General features: G+C 39.8%; 3 protein-coding genes across 5 annotated transcripts in view; 1 reads left to right on the top strand and 2 right to left on the bottom strand.

The window, feature by feature from the left end:
* The first annotated feature begins 42 nt into the window (after positions 1-42).
* On the top strand, positions 43-15,432 carry EXOSC9 (exosome component 9). 2 transcript variants are annotated; one of them, XM_077140161.1, is made up of 11 exons: positions 48-231; positions 538-632; positions 1,461-1,580; positions 1,697-1,799; positions 2,707-2,844; positions 6,514-6,596; positions 7,291-7,423; positions 11,201-11,289; positions 11,903-12,049; positions 12,644-12,828; positions 14,748-15,432. In XM_077140161.1, exons 1-11 carry the CDS (start codon positions 166-168, stop codon positions 14,828-14,830), a joined length of 1,242 nt encoding a protein of 413 aa, XP_076996276.1. In that variant the 5' UTR covers positions 48-165; the 3' UTR covers positions 14,831-15,432. The 2 variants fall into 2 exon arrangements, with proteins under 2 accessions (XP_076996277.1, XP_076996276.1); XM_077140162.1 differs by lacking the exons at positions 6,514-6,596; positions 7,291-7,423 and having other exon boundaries at positions 43-231.
* Positions 15,433-15,836: 404 nt separating this feature from the next.
* On the bottom strand, positions 15,837-20,702 carry CCNA2 (cyclin A2). Its single transcript, XM_077140160.1, has 8 exons — positions 20,490-20,702; positions 19,505-19,748; positions 18,578-18,690; positions 18,190-18,413; positions 17,336-17,543; positions 16,998-17,111; positions 16,464-16,597; positions 15,837-16,163 (listed from the first exon to the last, which is right to left on the bottom strand). The coding sequence occupies exons 1-8, from the start codon at positions 20,700-20,702 to the stop codon at positions 16,115-16,117; spliced, it is 1,299 nt and encodes a 432-aa protein (XP_076996275.1). The 3' UTR covers positions 15,837-16,114.
* A 1,193-nt stretch (positions 20,703-21,895) lies between these two features.
* BBS7 (Bardet-Biedl syndrome 7) overlaps positions 21,896-23,893 on the bottom strand; it is a 55,314-nt gene continuing 53,316 nt past the window's right edge. For both annotated transcript variants that reach the window (XM_077140158.1, XM_077140159.1), the window contains exons 19-20: positions 23,393-23,538; positions 21,896-22,127 (exon numbers count right to left, since the gene is read on the bottom strand). In XM_077140158.1, the coding sequence (XP_076996273.1) occupies positions 23,405-23,538 (134 nt within the window). In that variant the 3' untranslated portion in view covers positions 21,896-22,127; positions 23,393-23,404. The remainder of the gene's footprint in view (positions 22,128-23,392; positions 23,539-23,893) is intronic.

The raw sequence follows: 23,893 nt of genomic DNA, 5'->3' as shown, positions 1-23,893 counted from the left end.
CCTAGGCCTGCCGGGATGTCGCCCTGAGCCTGCGCACTAGCGTCGGCCGCGGGGCTTTCCCACCATCGGCGGGCGCACCTTGATGACGCAAATGTTCTGCGCCGAGAGGACAGGGCGCGTGTTGGGCGGAGTCTGCTACCGGTGGGGCCTGTGACCCGCCGCGCTATGAAAGACACGCCGCTGTCCAACTGCGAGCGCCGCTTCTTGCTGCGCGCTATCGAGGAGAAGAAGGTGAGCGACCCCACGGCGCCGCGCGCTGCGTGCGACCCCTGGGAGGCGCGGCCCATTCGCCCGCGGGAAGCCCGCGAGAAGCCCGCGAGGCCCGTGGGGAGGTGCCGCTGCGTCCCCGCGCCCAAGGCCTGGTTCGGCCCCGCGGTCCCCGGGCCGCGCACTCCAGGCGCCTCGTTTCTGTCGTCCGTGATGGCGAGGACGTCAACACCGTTTCTTTCTCCGGGTGTTGAGAACGGGCCCTGGCGCGTAGTAGTTCCTCAGTGAATGTTTGTTGGAGGAATAAATGAGCGAACGTTGTGTTTACAGCGGCTGGATGGCAGACACACCTACGACTATAGGAGCATCAAGATCGCATTTGGGACAGATTATGGCTGCTGTGTTGTGGAACTTGGGAAAACAAGGTAACAAAGGATTCAAGTTAGACATAAGTTCAGTAGGCAGTAGTTAAAAAAAAACAACTTTGGCCCGGTTGTTTACAGAGCAGCTAGGAAGTCTGGACAGTATTTTTTTTTAGCTGCCCCAGATAAGTATGTTTTAACTTAGGATTTTTTTGTTTTACAGTCACAACTTTTAGTTTTTAATCTTCATCATAATTGTATTTTCTGTCACATGGATATTCAGGTTGTTCTTTCTGAGCTCTGTAAATTATATTGACAGCCAGCTGTGACGAGACTCTGTTCTCCTTACTGCAGTCGCCTCTTCTTTTTACATTCTAATGTAAGAAGTGTAGAAATCCTGAACATCTTATCATTAAGTAGGCCCCACTTTCCTTTTTCTCTTGAGTGGATGGGAGCTATGTTTTTATATTCATTTGGAAGTTGTGGGTATATTTGGTTAGGCAATGTTTGCGGACCATGATATATGAACATTCTTAAGTCTCAAGTTTTCATGCCATCTTATATCAAAAAAACATTTCTTTTAGAGAGGAGAAATAAAAGGCTATTGATTAAAAGAACAGGAGTTTAAAAAAAATCTGTAGGGTAGTAAATAGTGTAATGAAAGTGGCTTTTTTGGTGGGCAGAGAGAGGTCATCAGGTATTCCAATATGTTTTCTTTCTGCAAGTATCTACAACTGTATTTGATGTGTAACTTCTGCCTCTTATGATGTCATGCCAAGTATGTTATTACTCAAAGTAAAATCAAAACTCAGTTGGTATCTGTTTAAGATTTTATTTTGTTTTTATTGGAAATATATTTACATAACAGATTTGTACTCTTTATCTTTGCAGAGTTCTCGGACAGGTTTCCTGTGACCTTGTTTCTCCAAAACTCAATAGGGCAACAGAAGGTATTCTTTTTTTTAACCTTGAACTGTCTCAGATGGCTGCCCCAGCTTTTGAACCTGGAAGGTATTTAAATCTTTTTCTTAAGCTGCTTTAGTCTGAGGAAAACCTAACAGCAGTGAGCTGTTGTTTTAATGCCTGGTGTTTTATTTCATGACAATAGCCCATTCCTGTCTTCATAGGCAGTCAGATCTCTTGGTGAAGTTGAATCGACTCTTGGAAAGATGTCTAAGAAATTCGAAGTGTATAGACACTGAATCTCTCTGTGTTGTTGCTGGTGAAAAGGTGGGGAATATGCCCAAAATTCTGGATGAATATTGTTGATTTGTGGGGCCCTATTAGTGTGCTTTAGTTAATTCAGTTTTGAACTATTTCACTTCACTTCACATGCTCCTAAGTTCTTACTGTAGAGCCTGGTGTCATCTCTTTCTGAAGGGATAAAAACGTCATTTTAAAAGGGTGAAAATATCAACTTGGATTTCTGTAAAATGCTTCATTCAAAGAACATGTGGATTTTTCATATATTTTGTTCACATTTTTGTTCCTTAAGTGAGTTAATAGAATCAGGTAATACTTTCCTTTTTTATGGAGAAGAATTGTAGAACAAATGAAATCCTTAACTTAGATAGGTTCCTCAGTTTATGCAGGGCCAAAACATAAGTCGATGGTAGGGCCGACATTGGAAATCTTAATTTCAATAAATTGTGCATAATGATACTTGGCAATTTATTCTTGCTTAAGGTATTTTGACCAGCTCTTTGGTTCCTAAAAATGTCACTTAACTTTTCTCTTTTCTCATCCCATACTTGAATATATTTCCTGCAATTTTCGTAACTTGTAAAGTAATCATAAATATTAGCAAGTAAAGCCTAAGAATTTGGGGTTTAAACTCAGGAAATACCGTAAAAAATAACTAGTCTTCAAGTTAGGAAAATCTTAAGCATAGAATGATTTTGTTTATTTATAGACTATATATTTTAATGTTGTCAGATGACTCATAGAAAGGTGAGCTATTGTATCTCAGATGTTTGTTTGGCTTAATATTTTTCTAAATATACTTTTATTAATTAAATAGAAGGAATAAGGGCATTTTGACTGCAGGAGAAAAGTCTGCACACGGTACTAACTTTTCTTGATAAGAAGGACCTGGTTGTAGTGAGTTAGGATTTTTAATTTTTATTTTAAATTTCAGGTTTGGCAAATACGTGTGGATCTACATTTATTAAATCATGATGGGAATATTATTGATGCTGCCAGCATTGCTGCAATTGTGGCCCTGTGTCACTTTCGAAGACCTGATGTGTCAGTCCAAGGAGATGAAGTGACACTGGTAGGGTTCCATGATGAGAGCTGTACTCTGTTGTATGAGTGAATGAGTGTCCTGGATGTGCAGGCAACATTTTTTTAGTGAAGTCATGTCAAGAAGACATTTCAAGTTCTGAAATTTGTTCATGAGGCAAAAATTTAACATGGTCAGGGTTGCTGTTGAAATCTCTTAAATCTCCTGTATTAAAATGTCTTGTCAATAGAAGCGCTGTTTAGCCATGTTTTCCAGAATAGAACTGGATGACTGCTGTTTAGAATTAAGCATTAGAAGAAGTAAGCTTATGCTTAGTGGCCATGTAGAGAAAATACATGGTTCTCGGTACAGTGAGATGCTTCCCTTTTGAGAGGTATGCAATAATTGAAATAGACTGAGGAGTCAACAGATTCAGATCTCCCTCCAGGACTTCTGTGCATTAAGTGGAATAGATAACAGAAGTCCATCAGAAAAACCTGGAGGGCTTATTAAAACAGATTGCTAGACCCCACTCCCAGAATAGGCCTGTGGTAGGACCTGGAAATTTCTAGTAGTTCTTTTAACATAGTGTTCCCAGGGAATATTGATGCTGCCGCTGGGGACCACATTTAGAAAACCACTAACCTACACTGTTTAAGTAGTCTTTCTCTTTCTGTTGGGTATGTACGTTTTTATTCATAAATTACCTTCTAGAATAATGAAAGTGCAGTGTAGTGGCACTTTGAGTCTTGAACTTTAAAGGAAATATCAGATGCCTGTATCTCTAAGCAGTCATCACGCTGCTTCTATGCATTGGGCTGGGGCAGACTCTTTAAAGACTTAGAGGTAGGAACAAAAGATTTATTAACATTAGAAATATATTCCTTTAGAAGAGGAAATGGGTGTAAGCAAGTTAAAAAGAGTAGAGAGTCGTTAGGGGACTTGAAAGGAAGAGCAATTAAAAAATACTATAAAAAGGGTGCAAGGGTACTTCAGTGGTAGAAATCTTTCCTGCCGTGTAGGAGACCCAGGTTCAATTCCTGGTCCATACACTTCCCAAATCAAATAAACAAAAATTCAACAAAATGGTGTTGCAACAGTGGGATACTCACATGGAATAATAATAATGAGATGTGACCCCACCATACAGCATACAAATAAAAAAAATACTATAAAGTTATTGCTGGTGGGAATGTAAAATGGTATAGCCCCATTGGAAAAGTTTTGTGTTTACTTAAAAAGTGTAACATAAACTCACCATACAGCCCAGCAGTTCCAAGCCTCTAGAGCCTACCCAGGAGGAATTAAAATGCTGACTCAGAGACTTGTATGCAGATGTCCCTGGCAGCATTATTCATGATAGCCCAAAACTGGAAACAGTCTGAATGTCCATCATCTGGCCATTGGATAAACAAAGTGTTACATGTTTTATGGTTTCTTTTTTTCAGTGAGAAGAAATAATTTCTTTTTATTTAGGTAAAATTCACACAACACGAAATTCAGCATTTTAACTTTTTAGAGTATGTAATTCATTGACTTCTAGCACATTCTCCATATCATATAACCATCACTGCTATCTAATTATGAACATTTTCATCACTCCCGAAAGGAACCCCATACTCTTCAAGCAGTCACACCCCAGCACCCTTTTCGCTAGCCCCTGACAACTGCTAATCTGCTTTCATTGTCTGGATTTGCCTATTCTGGACAACTCATATAAATGGAATCCAGATGTGTCCTTTTGTAGCTAGTTTCTTTCACATAACTTAATGTTTTAAAGGTTCCATGTTGTTGCATGTGTCAGTAAGAAAACATTTATGTATGACTTTTTTTTTTCAATTCTCCTGTGTATAGACTTCAATTGGAATTACTTAGTTATGTAATAATCCTTTTTCATAGGCTGCTGGATCCAGTTTCCCAGCGTTTTGTTGAGTTTTGTATATGACTTGTTAGAGATACCGGTATGTAGTTTTTCTTTCCTGTACTATCTATTTTATTAGGGTAATATAGGCCTTATAAAACAAGTTAGGAAGCATTCCCTCCTAATTTTGGATACAGTTTGAGAAAGAGAAATGTTTAAAGTGTTCCACAGATTCACCAGTAAAGCCATCTGGTCCCAGATCTTTTTTTTTTGTTAGAAGATTTTTTATCATCTTGTTAGAGTCGAATCCAGATTTTCTAATTCTTCTTGAGTCAGTTTTGTCAGTTTGTTTCTAGGAATTTATCCATTTTGTCTAGGTTATCTACTCTGTTGTCATATAATTGTTCATGGTATTCTCTTATAATCCTTTCTTATTCCTGTAAATGTTAGTAGTAATGTTACCACTTTGTGGTTGATTTCGGTAATTTGAGTTTTCTTTTATTCTTGGTCGGTCTATCTAAAAGTTTGCCAATTTTGTTTCGTTGGTTCTTTTGTTTTCCTCTTCACTTATCTCCACTCTGAAGCTTTTTTCTTTCCTTCTGCTAGCTTTGGCTTGGCTTTTGTTTTTCTGGCTCATTAAGGGAAAAGATTCGGTTAATGATTTAAGATCATCCAACTTTTTAAATCCCTAACCTTTCTTCCCAGACTTTTTGACGTCTGTTGTTTGCATCAACTGTTATTCCTTGCCCCATGTGGCAGTGGCTAATACATTTGCCTTTAAGTATTTTTGAAACATGCTTCTCAGACAGTCATCTCTACCTTGGGACAGTTCCGAGTCAGGTGAAATAAAGGCAGCATCTTTGTGGGACTGCTTCAGAGTGCCATGGCACAGGTCAGAACAGCCAACCACAGTTCTTCGAGAAGAAAGTCTGCTCTGCTCCCTTAGGCACCAGGATTCCACAGTGGAGCGGCCAGTGCTGCCTGAGTTCTCATGTGACCACTGGCGTGCTTGCAGAAGCCCCTGGCCTGAGTCGGGTCCTGCGCGTGGGGGCAGGCGCCCAGGCTGAGCTTCCAGCTCCCTTGGGGCAGCACCTTCCCTGAGGGCAGCTTCCCAGGGCAGGAGTCCCTGTGGCCGCCTGGTGCAGGCCCCTGCACAAAACCAGCCCTAACCAGGAATGCTGGCTCCGCTGTGCATGTGAAGACCAGAGTTCTGTCCCTACAGTGGAGTGTCTTTTAGCTGTAAAAGGGACCCAGCAGCTGATGCAAGGTGAATGAAACATTATGCTAGGTGAAAGAGGCCAGATCCAAAGATTACAAGTTGATTCCATTTATATGAACAGCCCAGAAGAGACAGATTTATAGAGACAGAAAGCAGACCAGAGATTTCTTGGGGAACAGAATGAGGATTGATTGTTAATAGACTCAAGGGGATTTTAGGGAGTAATGTTTAAAAAAAAAAGTTCAAAAACTGGACTGTAGTGATAGTTGTACAACTCTTTATTAAAGATTGAACTCTACAGTGAGTGGATTTATGGTACATAAATTATACTTCAATAAAACTTTTTGAAAAATGCTATTAAGTTTTGAGAAACTTGAATGGCACAGTCATACAGGTAATAGTAAAAGAAGGTATTTAAGTTTTCACTAAGAATTAAAAAAATTTCATTTTTTATTTTAATATCTGATGTACAAGCTGAATTTTTTTTTTGCGTGGACCGGCACCAGGAATTGAGCCCAGGTCTCTGGCATGGCAGGCGAGAATTCTGCCGCTGAGCCACCGTCGCACTGCCCCAAGTTGAATTTTTTGTTTTTTAATAACTTTATAGTGACTAATTATTGAACCTTTTATTCTGAAACAGTATACACCTGAAGAGCGTGATCCTGTGCCATTGAGTATCCACCATATGCCCATTTGCGTCAGCTTTGCCTTCTTCCAGCAGGGGTGAGTCTCACCTTGTCACGGAGCTGAAATTACAAATGGGAGCTTTCTTGCGCTACAGATGCTTATGAACAAATGAACTAACCTCTCCATTAATATTAAAGAGCCTTATAGTTCCTTTTCTTTCTTTTTAAGAGTATTAGTGGGCAAAGTGCTTTCTCCATAGACAAGACAAACTTTTGTTGTGATGACGACCCTTTACAATGTTTTTCCTTTCATGGTATACTTAAAAATTTATGAATTTATTGTGGCATTAGCCTCTTATTTTTCCTAGGGATGTACAGTTGCTAAGAGAATTGTATGCAAGCCTCTAATTTGAGAAAAGGAGTAAGAATTATTGTGGCCTGATGGAAGGCAGAAGACTGTGGAGTATCTAATTGGAGTAGTTCTGGGAGTCACTTAAATCAAAGAAATAGCCTTAGGTTTAGATTATATATTATTTAAACAATATACAGACTTAATGTGATTTTACTGTACTTAGCTAGAGATTGCCATGTAGCATTCATTTTGTGTTCATATGAACAATAATTATCTTGTCTTTTTTCTCTTTAAAGTGACTCAAATGAGTAAATCCACAGGCTTAGACCCTTACTGTGTTGACTTTTTTGATGCTGTCTTTTTAAAATTCCATTGTCCTAAAAAATGACAAGTATTTAGTCTTCCAGATTTGTTCAGATCCTTTTAACATACACTTCAGAGCTTATTTACTGGTGGATCCTAATGAACGAGAAGAACGTGTAATGGATGGCTTGCTGGTGATTGCTATGAATAAGCATCGAGAGATTTGTACCATCCAATCCAGTGGTGGAATAATGCTACTAAAAGATCAAGTTAGTATTTTGATTAATGTCCCATTAAAAATAAGTTTCTTCAAAAGGACCAATACTGTATGGTCTCACTGATAATGAATTAACGTGAATGAATGTACTTGGAGAATTTCAGTTAAGATCAGAGGCCATCAGGAGATAGAAATGTGTAGATATTTGGTAATTGGAACTGAAGGGATACAGGTTGTGCAACAAGACTGATTGTAAAAATTCGGAAATGGATAGCACAATACTTCCTAATCGTAGCACAATAATGTTAGTACACTGATTGAAGCTGAGTGTGAGAATGATAGAGGGAGGAGGGCTGGGGGCACAAATGAAACCAGAAAGAAAGATAGATGATAACAACTGAAATGTATAATATAGGATGGCCTAGAGTGTATATGATAGTGACTAACTGTACAAATTAAAAAAATGTTTTTGCATGAGGAGAACAAAAAAATGTCAGTATTGCAGGGTGTTGAAAATAGATGGTAATTCATATTTTAAAACTTTAAATTATGCGTGAGACTAAAGCAAAAATGTTTATTTGGTACAAAATTTGTATTTTGACTAGTGCATTTCCTAATATAACTTATATGGACAGTTTAATTGAACGTCATAGGTACATGGAGCCTTGAATAGGGCATGAGATTTTGTAGGTTTGTCCAGAGGGATGCCCTGATAAATCCCAGAGTAATTTGAACAGTAAATAAAAAGTATTTGCAAAGTCCCCTTTGGGGAACGGCGAGAAAGTGGGAAAATTCTCCCCATTTGGAGAACTCCTGATATTCTTTCAAGCAGTCGGGACAACCAAATCAGTAGGCCAAGCACTCAGTCTTGGGGTTTGTTCATATGAAACTTATCCCCACAAAGGATAGACTAAGCTTCTTAAAATTAGGCCTAAGAGTCACCCCCAGAGAACCTCTTTTGTCTAAGAGAACCCCCAGAGAACCTCTGTCTCTCTCTCACCTAACATGGCAAGCAAACTCACTGCCCTCCCCCTCTCTATGTGGGACATGACTCCCAGGGGTGTAACCTGTAACCATCCCTGGTAACGTGGGACAGAAATCCTAGAATGAGCTGGGGCTCAGCATCAAGGGATTGAGAAAACCTTCTGCACCAAAATGGGAAGGAGAGAAATGAAACAAAGTGTAAGTGGCTGAGAGATTTCAGAGTCAACAGGTTATCTTAGAGTTATTCTTACGCATTATATAGATATCCCCTTTTTGGATTAAGGTGTATTAGGCTAGAGGGAAGTGCCTGAAAATGTAGAGCTGTGTTCCAGTAACCATGTTTCTTGAAGTTGATGGTATAATGATATAGCTTTTACAGTGTGACTGTGTAATTGTGAAAACCTTGTGTCTGATGCTCCTTTTATCTACAGTATGGACAGATGAGTAAAATATATGGATTAAAAATAAATAATAGGGGAACCAAAAAAAAAGATTCAGTACACTAGAGGTTTTCACCCACTGGAGAAGTACCCTGCTTTAGGATTCATAATGTGTGAAGACGATGCCTTTGTTTTGGTAGAGGAAAAAGGATGATTGTGAACAGGGAAGTGGGAAAGTGTACAGCTGTATTCTCAGCAGAAAAATATTAAGAAAGTAACACATAGAAATTAAAGATCGGCAATCAGTTCCTCTAAAATTATCCAGATTTTTAGACCTCTTGGAGAACCTTCACGCACATCTCACATAACATCCCTGAGTAGACTTTCAAAGCAAGGCATTCTTCCACCAGTGTGTCATACCTAAACTCGCTTTGTTTCCCTCTCATTCTCTTCTCTCAGGAGCTGTACAGTCTAAAACGTCCCTTTGGTTGGTGCCCCAGATGATTTCAAATCCAGTCATAAGGCACAATAATAAGACTTGGGACGGATGAGAGATGTGTATTCTACTCTAAAGTGGAAGAAGGCTCGCTGTCGTAGGGGTCAATGGAAAGGGGAAGGAAGGGAAGGAAAAGAATGCAGGAAAATGTTTTGAAAAATTGGATTTAGGGAAGAATATATATAGAAGTTGAAGGCCTGGAAATTATTTTCCTTTCAACTCTCTGAGTCTGTCTCCTACCAAGCAATTCTTCGCTCTGTCCCGTGCTCCTAGTGGTCCCTTTACCCTGATTTGAAGATCGCCAGCCTAAAACATCGTATGATATAAAGTCTAATAACATGATGGGATATAGAATATAAGATTTACAAAGAAAGCACATCTCATTCTCCAAAGCAGGATATTTTGAAAAGCCGTTTTGGCTTATGGACAAGAAGAGAAAGAGACTTACTGAAATTTTTACTTTGTTATTAGTGGTAGTACTGTGTAAGTGTGACACACTTGATGCACCTTCATCAGATTTCTGTCATGCAGTCATAGTGATCCTCATTCTCAGAGCTACCATCTCAGTCTCTTTTCATCATCACCTCATTTTTTACCTCCTCATCCTTAATTTCTCAACAGTGGTTTGTGATTATCAGTGTACAGTTCTGACACATATATCAGAAAATGTATCCATAAGTATTCCATGGTTTCGATACTATTAAAAATGGCATTTTTATCTTGCAATTTCCAGTTGCCATTGCTAGCACATGGTAATATGATTGATTTTTGTATATTGACATTGTATCCTTTGACTTTACTAAATGATTTATTAGTTCTAGGAACTCATTTATAGTTTTCTTAGAATTATCTAGAATAACCTATCATATCATCTGGAATAAAGACAGTTTTACATTTTCCCTTCCAAAAAAAATAATGAGTTTCTTCTCTTTGGAACCTTTTTGTTGCCTTTCAACCAAAATCCATTGAGGATGCTTTCGGTGCTGAGTTCTGGGGTGTGTAGAATCTGGTTTCGGTACCCCTGCCACATTCTGTGGACTTCTCTCCCTCCCGCGCCCCTCCCTCTGGCCAGCCCGAGGGTGCCCCTTCCGATACAGGGGCACTTTTTCTCTCCCAGTCAGAAACAAAATTTTATGTCTCTATCAGTAAGTAAAAGTCAAAAAGGAGAAATTAGGTAAAAAAGAAAAATAGTTTTATTTCTAGAACTTGGGTACAATAAGCAATGGTTCTCAACTGCCTATCAGATTCACCTGGGGGCTTTTGAAAACTAGATTGCCGCATAGCATTTTATGTAGGTGGTTGAGAGCACAGACTGCTTTCGTGTGCATTCTACCTCTGCCCTGTACTAGCTGACATTGGGCAGATGATTTACTATCTCGGCCTCAGTTTCTCTGTCAGTAAAATGGGAAATGTGTTACCTACACCCCGTGATTGTTAGAAAGATGTGAGGCTATGTGTCAAGGACACGCTGTCCAGCAGATAGCTCCTGTCACCATCGTGCTCAGTTTTGCCAGCATCGTGATCACTGTTCAGACCCTGTTTCCAGAGGCTGGTTTGTTAGATCCCTGGGGCTGGGGGTCTTTGTCTTCTAAAAGGTTCCCAGGAGACCCCGAGTGCACGCCCTGTCTCCCACTAGTGTGGTGAGTCACCAGGCAGAAAGGAGGTTAGTTCATCCCCGAGCGTCTAATGTATGCACCTCTTCAGTGGTGCCCTTTAAGTTACGTAAAACGGGTTTTTGTATCTACTCCCTTAACACGTTTGCCCTTTAAATAATTTAAACAACTCTCACATCTTACCTTAGTTTGTTTTTGCATTGTATAATTTTCATAACTGAATTTAAAGTGTAGGCTTAAGTAAATTATAAATGTAGAAAAACTAAACCCTTAGGTAAGAGATTCTTTTTCTTAGTTTCTGTAGAGAAAGTTATTTGATGTTGTCTTTAAATAATTGAATTCATTTTTATTAATAGGTTTTGAGATGCAGTAAAATAGCTGGTGTAAAAGTAGCAGAAATTACAGAGCTTATACAGAAAGCTTTAGAGAATGACCAGAAAGTTAGGTAAGTTTTCTTTTTTCAGAACTAAATGGTCTTTTTATGGATTTTTCTTTTAAAGCCCTTTCTAATACAAAGTCAATTGTGTAATTTTCACAGCTCAGTTGAATATACTACTTAGTATGTTTTTTGAAAGTTGATTGAACCCTGCTCATGATATTTTATTTCAGTTTAGTGACTTGTATTGAAAATCCAAGTAAGATTATTCTCTAAAAATTAGTGTTTTCTTGGGAAAAAAAGAATCTGTTAACATAAATTAATGGAAAGAATCAAAACTGGGGTTAAGTCCGTTCTCCACTTCTAATTATGTGACCTTAAGCAAGATACAGAAAACAAGATGCATAACCCAGCACTTGAGAGTCTCTTCTGCTGTGTGGGAGGCTCATACCAACCCGGGAACATGGACTTGGGGCTTAGAGAATAACATGCTTTAAGCACCTAACACATGGCTCAGTAAATAAATGGTAATAAATAGAAGTGAAGTAAAATTAGTCAGGTAAACCAATTCTGTTTCCATGTATCTCTTGAATCACAGGAAAAAATAGTAACAGATTTTTTCCCCTTCTTGTCTTCTTTCTATTCCTCCACACACACACCCCAAAATAACTCCCACACACAGGAAAGAAGGTGGAAAGTTTGGCTTTGCAGAGTCTATAGCAGATCACCGGATCACAGCATTTAAAATGGAAAAAGCCCCTATCGATACCTCTGACGTAGAAGAGAAAGCAGAAGAAATCATCGCTGAGGCTGAGCCTCCTTCAGAAGTGTATCTTTATGTTTCTTGCAGTAATTACAAAAAGACTCATAACACTTGGCATTATTCGGGGAATAGGAAGGATGTACATACTGGAATTGGTTTTCTAAAAGGCTAAATTTATCTTGCTAGGAACTGGTGAAAACACTTAAGATACAAGATGAATTAGTGATTTGAGTCCCTTTGAGTCAGTGGTGTAACATGTAGCTTCTCTTCAGCTATCCTGCCAAGACCAGAAAATTTCATATTTTAAGAACCAGTTTTCAGGAATTCATTTTCTTTTGGAAAATTGTTCTTTAATCTTGATGGCATGGTCACACATTTTATGAACTTTTCTACATTGTTCGTTTTAATATTTATTCCATTCAGTCACCAAACTTATTACTACAACTAAAATGATGAGAGCCAGTTTCAGTATTTCTGACCATTAATTGTGTCCTTTATTCTTTTCTTGATTGTTCAGCTGTATATGATAGAGCTATTAGTAAGTTCTTTTCTTTCCCTGTAGAATTGAGACACTTAAATCGATTGTAAAAGAAAATTTTCATTCTCATCTTTTTTAACAATAGCAATATTTTTGTTACTCAGTTTTCTTAACTTATTAAGTGTTTCTGAACCTGTGTTGTGGACCCCTGGAACTGCCCAAATTGGAGAGGGAATAGAAAACTCCTGGGGTGATCTGGAAGGTTCTGAGAGGGAAGATGAAGATGAAGGTGGCCGAGATGAAGCTGTCGTCCTTGACAGCACAGAAGTGGTTGCTGGAGCTCACATTGCCAATATTGGAGGCCAAGGTGGGTGACACACTTTGTGGCTCTTATGTAATGTGTTTTAGGTATGTACCTCTCTATTTTAGGGATCTTATTTTGTATTAGTGATTCCTTTTCAGAGAGGCTGAGTGTTGTGATTTAAATTTCAGCTAAACTTAGGCTCACCACAATCTTAATTCCGATTATTTTCTAAAATAGTATGCCTGTCTTTGTGGAGTAGTGGTATACTTTGGCTTGTAAATGATAATGGCAATTTTAATTAAAAATATGTATATAAGTGGACCAATTTTAAGGTGGTAAGTTTCCTAAAGATCTCATTCCTGCCTGCTGTCTTTTCTTTGAGTAGTTTCTCAACTCTAAACACAAAAAGCCCTTAAGAGTAGTGCCGTCCAGTCAGACTTTCTGAGATGATAGAAATGTTCTGTTTCTGCACTGTCCAGTGTAGTAGCCACTAGTTACAGATGCCTGTTGAGCACTTAACAGGAACTGAATTTTTAATTTTATTTAATTTTCATTAACTCTAAATAGGCCTCTGTGGCTGGTGGCTACCATATTGGATAGTATAGTATTCGAACATAGAAAAATTCTAAAAGTGCCTGGAGTACTGGTAATCCTAGAAGTTCCTTGCATTCTGAGAGCAAAAAAGAAATTGTTGATGTTAGTTATGAATGTTTTTAAGGCCAAATTTTTGCCTGTTCGATATAAGAAAATAGCGAGTTGCTTTTTTATGTAGTAAAAACAAATCAAAGGAGGCTCTCGGAAATAGGATGGTAGGCGACTAGAGGATGCATTTCCCATCTGGTTTGTTGGGGAAACAGCGGTGATACTGTTAGATGTGTAATGCACATACTAGGAGCCTGTGGCCTTTTTTTTTTTTAACTACTCAAGTAAGGAAAAAAAAAAAACCCATTGATTTGAACTCTTAGTCAATTTCTGTTAATTTGGTATTATTCTTCCAGACTGATTTATTTCCTTGTATTTATTTACTGTATGTATGCGCAATGAAGTAAGTTGCATAAGCACAGGGACTTTGAATGAACATAGAGGTTTTCATGTCAGGACATAAAAATCAGCCACGTTCTTCCTCAGTGCTGCACAGAATTCTATATTGAATGTAACTTTTTAAAAGGAAACTAATTGGAAACTCAAAATGTCAAGAGTTGATATACAAGCAACAAACTGGAAAAAGGTTTAATTCACATTTTATATTATGAATGCTCAGGACAAACATGGGCAAGATATAAAGCAATTCTCAAAGCAAACAAATGGCTAACAACCTTTATCATGGTCAGCCCTGGAAGTCATAAAGGAAATAAATTCAAATCAAAGCAAAAAAATGAGGTAACGTTGTATTGGGCAGTATTAGAAACACCATATTGGCACAGAAGCATGGGAAATGGGTTCTTAGAGATGACTTACTGAAATAGAAATTTAACAGTATTTCTGGAAGGCAGTTTGCCAGAAATCTTTTAGAGCTAATGTGCCTTTTGACCAACAGTTTTGCCTCTAGGACTTTTCCTTAAAAGTTTGAAATTAAAAGTAATTAAATCTTTAAAATTTGCTAATTTTAAGATAAATTGTATGTACCATAAGAGTAGCACTAGCAACTCAGCGGACAGATTGAATTCAGGTCGTCTCCAAATTGGTTCTACAGAAATGATACATAGATTTTTTTTTCTAACATTATGAACATGTATCACATGGTTAAAGAACTTTTAGGAAAATAGGGGGAAGAATTTATATAGGTTTCAAGGGCTCCAAAGACCTACCACTGCCAAGGAGGACGAGATGTGGGAAGACAAAGATCTCTGCGCCTCCACCCAAAGAGTAGTTGCTTGAGCTTTCTACTTAGGAAGAAATGGAGCTTTAAAACCTGACATAAACATGTGGAATGTTTCCAGGATAATAATTTATATATATATTTTTATAACTTTTCTTTAAAGATACCCCTATAGTACTCACAGACAGTGAAGAAGAAGAAATGATCGTTTTAGAACCAGACAAGAATCCAAAGAAAATCAGGTAAAAAGTTCCAATTTCAAATGTATACACACATTCAAACTTTCAGAGCTTGCTGATAGCCTCATGTTTTAATCTCATCTTATCTACTATGGAAGACATATAATTTTCATTAGAAACCCAGCTGTTCTTCCTGTAGTTTCTTCAACCTGAGAGTTACAAATATTGGGATCTAATTCTATCATAAAATTGAGTTACAAGGCTGGATGCCTTGTAAAATTACTATATTTTACTCTCATCACTGGCAAATTTTTATCCTATTAGAAAAATACAAAGAAAACCTATTTCTGTGAAGCAAAATAAACCACTGGGTTTTGCTGTTCTGCTTCCCCCACTCCTGGACTCAGTACTAACATTGTTAGTTTGTTAGCTCTACTTTCTTTTGCTTCTTCATAGAACGCAGACCATCGGTGGGAAACAAGAGAAAGCACAAACTAAAAAGCCAGTGAGAAAAAGAAAAAAGAAGAGAGCTGCTAATTAACATTAAGTTATATATATTATTAAAGGATATTTATTCAGTGCTAACAACCCTGAATATTTTTTATTCCCAAATGCATTACAAAATCTAGTTGTTTTTATATTATGCTTTAAAATAAATTATGAGGAATATTTCTTGTCTGTTAATTTGCACAAAAATATCCCACCCCATCCATAACCTTTCTGTTAAATTTGTGCGTTCATTCTTTTTCTCCTCTCAGAAGTAGCTGTGATGTAGGTCAAACTGATGAAGTAGCATTTTTCACAGACTGCTTGTAGGGAGGCAGAAAAGAGGGCTGGGCTAAAAGAGTCTGAGAAGACTCATCAGGAGATTTATTCCAGAAATGCTTAGATCTGGTCATATCCAAATGGCCCAGTTGCTTAGGAAAATGAATGACAGAAATTGAGGCTCTGTATTCCTAAAACTATTTTAGGGGGACGCTCCTCATTCCCCCATCAAGTTAGAGTTGGTTTTTATCAGTGAAATCCTGAAGAGGTCAGATCTTATCTCAGATTAAATGACTTGCAAATTATGGTTTTCCAAATCAATTTATTAATTCTTATTATCATGACAGCTGGCATTATTAATACTTTGCTTAACAAAACCACTTAAAATAAGCCAAGTATCTAAGATAGTTACATGTACAAAAGATATACAAATTAAAGCCATTTAAAAAGTAATAGATATCATAATTTGTAATTGACCATAGCTTCTGTATTCAGAAATGATTGTAAAATTAAAACCTAAGATAAAAACTGTACAACACAGACTCTGAATGATTTACATCTTAGAAAACAGGCAGTTTCTTCACTGTTACATATTTAAGGTCTCCGGTGGATTGAGGAGGGAAACACCATGATACCTGTAAGTAAGGGAAAAACACATTATTTTTTGGTAGGCATTCACTGGGTGCAGTAGACCATAGAATAAATACATATAGTGGAAGATCAAAAATGCTGTTTCTGTCTAATTGAGTTAATGATTTATCTGTGTTCCCCCAAACATATGCACACCCCCTACACACTGCTCCCAGTGCATTAACTGCGCTGTGTTAAAACAACCCGCTAAGAGAACAGCTTCTAACTTTAAATGTCAAAGACCTCTGAACCATACGACCACTTGGGAAAGCAAGCTTCTTTAATATCTGCTTATTAATTCTTACTTTGAATGTTTATACTTTTCTCTTATTGACTGCTGTGCGTGCTGTGGTGCTCTGAGGTAGGTCTGGTGAAGGTCCGTGAGACAAGGCTTAAGGCTCTCCAGGGTATATCCAGTCTTTTGTACTAATGACTCAGGCTACAGAGAAGGGAGCAGAGAACCGTGAGTTTTGTCTCTAGCAAGAGACACTAACACAGTGAGTTAGTAGTTGGCATTAAGCTCCTGTCATGTTAAATTTCAGGACTAATCCGTTTTCTCAGGCCACTGTTCCGCCTCTTTGGTTGACTGATCCATTTGTACTAGTTTTCTTTGTCAGCAACCAGTTGTATGGTCCCAATTCTTTAAGCACAACTTTCAAAATCCAAGTTATGACTAAGTTTTCTACTGACCAAATGAACAAATGTTATTAAACATCTAAGACACTTTAAATAACATATATTTTAAGTTTTTCTATAGAACGTATGTATTCATCAGTTCTACAGAAGTATTTAACTTGCAGTGTTTCATTCATAAGGCAGAAGGACAATTTAATACATACCCAGCTTTGCCCTGTAACTGTGTAGAGTGCTATATGAAAGGCTGCTCCGGCAATAACAGATGGTAAATACTTCAGATACGGGTCAGCATCTATCAAACTCAACTCTCCCAAAAACTGGAATGAAAAAGCAAATACTTTATGACCAAAAAAGTTCAAGAACTCACCTTTGACACATCTCATCTTATAGATTGGATCTATAGCAGCAACCAAAGAAAACACCTCCATAGTCTCAAATTGGAATATTTCTCATCCTGGATTTTTCTTCTTTCAATAAAAACTAGGGCTTGCCCCTAGTTGTCACCTAAGAGTCTTGGTTCAACAAAACACAACAAACTTACCATTGCTAAACTTTCAACTTTGCAGTTTGTGGGCTGATGATGCAGAAAATACTGGGTAAGAAACTGATTCACTGTTGGTGCTGCCAAGTCAAAAGCAAGAACTTTCAGAACTAGGTGCTCCATTCTCAGGACTTGTTTCTTCGTATAGGTGTCGTCTGTAATGTACACAAACTCTGCTACTTCCGGGGGGTATATTTCTTCAAACTTTCTATAATGAGAAAAAGATTTAAATATCAGGCCTTCTAAAAGAGCAAGCTTGCTGTTCCCATTTCTGCAATTCCATTAAAAGAATATATGTGAAATGAAACTGAAACTCACGCTCTCCCATCACCTATTTCCACTGATCCTCGCCCATCATTTCTAACAGAGACTGGGTTTCTACTTACTAATTAAGAGGCCCAGATCACTAAGAGACTTGAGGTAGTTCTCCCAGTGTTGATCAAAGGGAAGAACTGAGATGCATAAAATTCCCCAAGATACGAACAATGCTACAGTTCATAAAGCAGCTGAAAATTTAGAAAATACAAGCCTTAAGAAAACATTTTACATACAGTTTTCATGTGAGATCTTGCTAATATGTCAGAAAGCACACTTATTATGGAGGGATCCAGTTTTAAGCTTTGTAATCTGTCCTTGTATATTAAAATGTCGCCAGGTTCCATGTTTAAGAAGGTACCTTCGAATCCAGATCTGGGAAAATTAATGTTCTAAATCAGAAGTTTTTCACCTGCCCACCGCGCACAGTTGTTACCTCTGCCTTGTGTGGTTTGTTAGAATGCCATTGAAAAATTACAATTTCTTCCCTACTCAGAAAGCACCAATAATTTTCATCCAACAAACAAAGCCGGACTCACGAAGCTAACAGCATAGCAGCAGTGCCCACAAGCTGAAGTTTTCCCCTCAACACAGACATCGATGAGAGGAACCTGTCGATGTAGTTCACAGCCAAGTGCAGGGTCTCACTCTGTAGCTTATATTCCTCCCCTACTTCGACCAGCCAGTCCACCAGGATGGCCCGCATGCTGTTGGTGATGTCCGGCTGCTTCTTCATGTAGCCCGCTTTGGGCTTACATTTAACCTGTTGGCAAAAGTTAGGTTACTTCTACTATTAACAAAGGTTCTAATTCTAGAAACATAAATAAAGCATTAGAATAATTCACCAGCAGTTAGACATTACCTCTCAATTTCACCTGGCAGCATCTAATGAGTAATAGCACACAAAACTGGATTCAGAGCTTTTACCTCCATTTCCCTGAGGTACGTGTGAATGTCCTCATGGTAGTCTGGCACTTCATTAACGCTCACTGGTTTTTCATCTTCTAATACAATTGACATGTCCATAGTATGTGGTGACTCTGGGAGAATTCAACAGATATGATTATGTTAACTGAGTTTCTATTTAACAGCTAAAACCAAGTGCCTTGTCAGCAATCTCTTACTACCAAAGGGCTTCTAAAAGGGGCTTCTCATGACAAAGGACATATTTCACTCTGGATTTAGTATTTCTGTCCATTAAGTTTGGAAAGATTTTAATTAATGAGAAAAGAAATACTGACAGGCCACTAACAGGAAAATGAGTTTAAGGCTAGTATTGTATCAAGCTAGTTATCATTCACCTTCCATGAGTGATGATAAGAAATGGTAGCCAGTGGTTCCATTAGAAAAAGCATTCAAATTCCAACTTTTTAGATAATATAAAAAGATACTATGTAGGCTTTGCCCTAAAGGCTTTGTGTGCCCTCAGAGCCTGGCATATTAAAAGTAGAGTTATGTAAAAACTAGAAGCAGGGCTAAATGGTTTCATTAGCATGGGTGTGAATGAGAAAATTAGTTTTGTTACTGCGTTTCAAACAGATTAAAACTACGAGTGTGTGCTTGTTTCATCACTTAAATTAACTTTTGGTAATTTAGTCTCCCAACCAAGTAAAATTTCCCAGGGATAGATTAAATTAGGTGTTTGAGATGAAATTAAGTTGATGTGATTGTAGGTCAATAGGTCACGTATTAGCTGTGAAATGTCCAATGTCAAACTATCTCTATATAGGATTTCCTTATCTGATCTTGTATAGAAAGGATCAAGTAAGATAATATTGTCTTCAAATTTAAACCATTAATACAACCTATTTAATAATTATAATTACCTAGATTTGGTATAGATTTAAAACTTACCAAAACTACCATCCATTGGATAATCAAGGGGTACCAGCGGTTTTCTTGGTCCAGCTAAAGTAACAGCTGAGTTAAAAGCCAGGACATCTTCACATTCCGTGTGTTTAGATCCTGCTGGCCTCTTTTGAGTCTCTTCTTCCGCTTCGTCCACATGAATAGTGAATGCAGGCTGCTTAGTGTTTGCTTTCCAGGGAGGAGCAGGGACGTGCTCATCATTTACAGGAAGATCCTTAAGAGGTGCAACCTAAAAAGAAATTAATAACTGGCTTTAGATCTATTAAATGGAATTTTCTCTTCTTCCCCTTATGGGTCTCAAGCTTTGCTTTTATTCCCAAATACTTTGTAAGAAAAATTACTACACAGGACAAAGTCCAGGCAAGGAATAGTTTAAGTAGCCATAAAGACAGAGAGATGGTTCCACCCTGCCACAGGCATTCCTCCTATGACTACAGAAAGCTGATACTAAGCGGAATGATGCAAAACTAATCAAGGCCACAAGATGGGTGGGTGGCAGGCCAAAAGTTGACAAGTTTAGGAAACAGTTGGAAAAATGTGTTAGTTACCCCTTTCGCCCCAGGGTGGAGCAACGGAGCAAATCCATCTAAAATGGCGGAATTTACCAAAAGTTGAGTATTTTTACACTCGTCCCTAAGTCGAGGCCCTCTCTCAACCAGGCAATTCGTGTGGAGGAGCCGGGGGAAGCGCGGTGCCTGAGCTTACAAAGCGGAGAGGGCATCCGCGCCGGTGTTGCGGGGCTCGGCCTGACCCCAGCAGCTACAGAAATATTCTCGCAGAGCGCCTGGCGGCGTGCGCACCCGCTGTCCGGGGCGTCACGCTTAGTGGTGGGCTCGGGCCGTGGCAGCCCCCACGGCGGAAACCGGGGACCAGGGAGTCCGCTGCCCCGCGCGCACTGCAAAGCCCCGACGAGGCTCTCTCGTCCTGGTCCGCCTGGATCACCCCGACATAGAGCACCTTCATTGCTTACCCGCCGCGTCTTGGGCCTCTGCTGCGGAGCTGGACCTCGCGCGGTGCCCGCCTTCGCCACGGCCAGCCCCGCCCGCGTCCGCGGCTGCTGGAAGGGCACCATGCTCTCGGGGTTGATGTTCTCCTGGTCCTCCCGGAGCGCCGACTGCTGCACGGCCAGCAGCGCCGAGCCTGCCTCGCGGCACGCAGGCGCCGGCGCCGAGTTGCCCAACATCCTTACTCCCGGGAGCGGACCGCGGGATTCGCCTGCGGCGCCGAGCAGCGCGCACTCCGCCCACCGGCCGCCGAGCCGACCCCGCCCAGGAGCGCGGCAGCTGCAGGCACCCGCCGCACCCGGCCAGCCTGCCCGGCCTCGCCGGGAGGGCCGGGAGGGCCGGGAGAGACCGCGCGGGACACAGGAAGCTGCGAGAGCCGCAGGCAGGCACCGCCGGGCGTAGAGGACTAGGGTTGCCTGCAGGACGCAGCGAGAGCCCGCCGCAGCGGCGGCTGTTCCTGCAGTTCAAGTAGCCCGCGACTATTGAAATGGGCCAATGGCAGCAGCCCAGGCTCCTGACGTCACCAAAGGCGACGCGGTCGCAGGGAGTGACGGAAGGCAAGGAGAAGCGGGGTGGAGAGCCGTCGGTCCGCAACAGGGACGAAGGCGCCTGCGCAGCACGCGGGGCGAAAGGCGGGGCTAGCGCTTCCGGTTGGTTCATCCCGGGGGGCGCAGGGTCGGGGAGCGCAGGGTCCGCGGGCGCAGGGCCGGGGCGGCCCCCAGAATCAGGGCAAGGCTGCGCAAGCATTAGCAACATTACGGGCCGCTCCGCGGGCGCAGGGCAAGGGCGGTCTCCAGAATCGGCAAGGCTGCGCAAGCATTAGCAACACTACGGGCCGCTCCAGGCTTTACCCGGGGTCGCAGGGTCCGTGGGCGCAGAGCAAGGCTGCGCAAGCATTAGCAACACTACGGGCCGCTCCGGGCTTTACCCGGGGACGCAGGGGCGGTCTCCAGAATCAGGGCAAGGCTGCGCAAGCATTAGCAACATTACGGGCCGCTCCGCGGGCGCAGGGCAGGGGCGGTCTCCAGAATCGGCCAGGCTGCGCAAGCATTAGCAGCACTACGGGCCGCTCCAGGCTCTACCTGGGGTTGCAGGGTCCGCGGGCGCAGAGCAAGGCTGCGCAAGCATTAGCAACACTACGGGCCGCTCCGCGGGCGCAGGGCAAGGGCGGTCTCCAGAATCGGCAAGGCTGCGCAAGCATTAGCAACACTACGGGCCGCTCCGGGCTTTACCCGGGAACGCAGGGGCGGTCTCCAGAATCAGGGCAAGGCTGCGCAAGCATTAGCAACATTACGGGCATTCCCCGGGGGCCTCCTTTTCCCAAGTTCGAAATCTGACTCCATCTGCTAGTTTAGTCAAGTTAGTCAGTATCTCCTTAGTCTGTTTTTTTAATTATTTATTAATTGGGAGTAGTAATATCTACAGATCATATGCTTATCGTTAGGATTAAATTAAATAATTGCCTAAATAATTTAGCACGATGCTTACGTAGCAGCACTCAATGGCAGGCTATGACGTCATCTTCCAGTTAGGCATTCATTCACCGTAGGCGAGGTTCTCTCTTAGCGCTTTATTTTTTACGATGACGATACGTTAAGATGCACCTTAACAATGTTGATATTTATAACATATAGTAAACATACTACAAGAAATTCAACTAGAAGGGCATTACTTTTTATCCACTTTCCCCCAACCTGAAGGCACCCAACAGAAAAGAGTAAAATTTTAGTGACCTAGACAGAGATATGCTCCATTTAGAAATGAAGGATGTCTAAACATAGTAAAAAACAATATGACGTTATTAACACAAACTCATCTATATGTGCCTTCAATAAATTTTCACATTTAATATATAACAAGGATTACTGCACATAATAAATACAGTATATAATTAAGAAACATTTTTGTTTTCTGGCAAATTCACGGGTATGCCCTTCTTGAAAACATGCATTTTTTTTTACCATTATAATTTTGTCATTTTTAAAAAACTGTTAGATATTCCCTGAAAATGAAATCTGCAGTAAGATTAATGAAAAATGAAAGTCTGCATTGTTAAAATTATGTTTTCCTTCATATATGATAAAAAAGAAAGTTAGTGATTCCAATAAAAAAAGAAAATCTAAGAAGCCCTCAGTATTTTTTCCAGAGTGTAGTACAACTGTATAGCTTGATTGGTTATAGCACATCAAATTAAGATGCACCCCTATCTGTGCAACATTTCCCTGGCCACAAGTCACACTGAGCCAATTCAAGCATTATAACTGTAGCGTAGGTCACAAAACATTACTGAGCAAGAGACATATCTGTGCAAATCAACCTCAACTGCTAGAAAAAAAACCAAAAAACAATTTGTAGGTTAATTCTAGTTCATGGCATACATTCTATCCAGGACACAAACCAGCCACAAGAACCTGGGTTCTAGTCCCAAATTCACAAATGAATGACATGTCTTCTTAACCTCATGTCATGTGTTTAGTTTTCCATGTGCTTTGACCAACTAAAAGGACAGCTGTGAAGCTCAAATGAGGTAATGTATCTAAACATATTTTTAAAACTGTAAAGCAGTTCATAAATGTTAGCTTGCTAAACATTTGACTTTATTTTCCAAATATTCCTCAATTTTAAAATTAAAACATCATATTGTAAAAATTCATTAAAATCTTTTATACTCATTCCACTCATGTTTTAAATATAAAAACCCTATTTTTTAAATCTCCACTTGTCAAAAAAAAAACAACTACTAAAAAAAGTTATTATATTTCAAATATTTTTAAATGTTATCAAAAAGCATTTGAATAAAAGTATATACAGTTAACTTGTAATTTTAACAATTTTCAACTAAAATGGACCTTTCGTTTTGGGACTTTACCTTGTTCATATTTCATGCAGCATCAAAGAAAGCAATCAATGCATTTTGATCGTAACTGTCCAGAATCTCCAATAGAAGAGGTACTCTGGTTTTTACATTGGTGCCTTTGAACTTGAACTTATCGATGAAAAGATCAGTGATCATGCCTATGAAGAACAATGTTAATTTCCTGTCACTGATTAGTTCTATTTAAAGAAAGAGATTTAATGAAGATGACTGCTTGAGAATCTAAGCATTCTAAGCATGTCACTCCATTATTTAACATATACAAAACCTAAAAATGTTGATGCTTTAAAAAAATGTATTTGGGGGGCATTTGAAGGTGTCAGGTAATCAATCATTTGGCTAATAACTGTCTTAACTGGCTAAACGCTATTAATTCAGACAATTAAAATTTGGCATTTTTGAGCTGATATCAGTATATATAACATTACAATAAATGGTGTATTTATAAGGAGACCATTGTGACATATTGTAGGCAGATTCTGCACTTAATAGCTT

Source organism: Tamandua tetradactyla, chromosome 22 (assembly GCF_023851605.1).
Source record: "Tamandua tetradactyla isolate mTamTet1 chromosome 22, mTamTet1.pri, whole genome shotgun sequence".
Lineage (NCBI taxonomy): Eukaryota > Metazoa > Chordata > Mammalia > Pilosa > Myrmecophagidae > Tamandua > Tamandua tetradactyla.
This window is presented reverse-complemented; position numbering and strand designations above follow the sequence as displayed.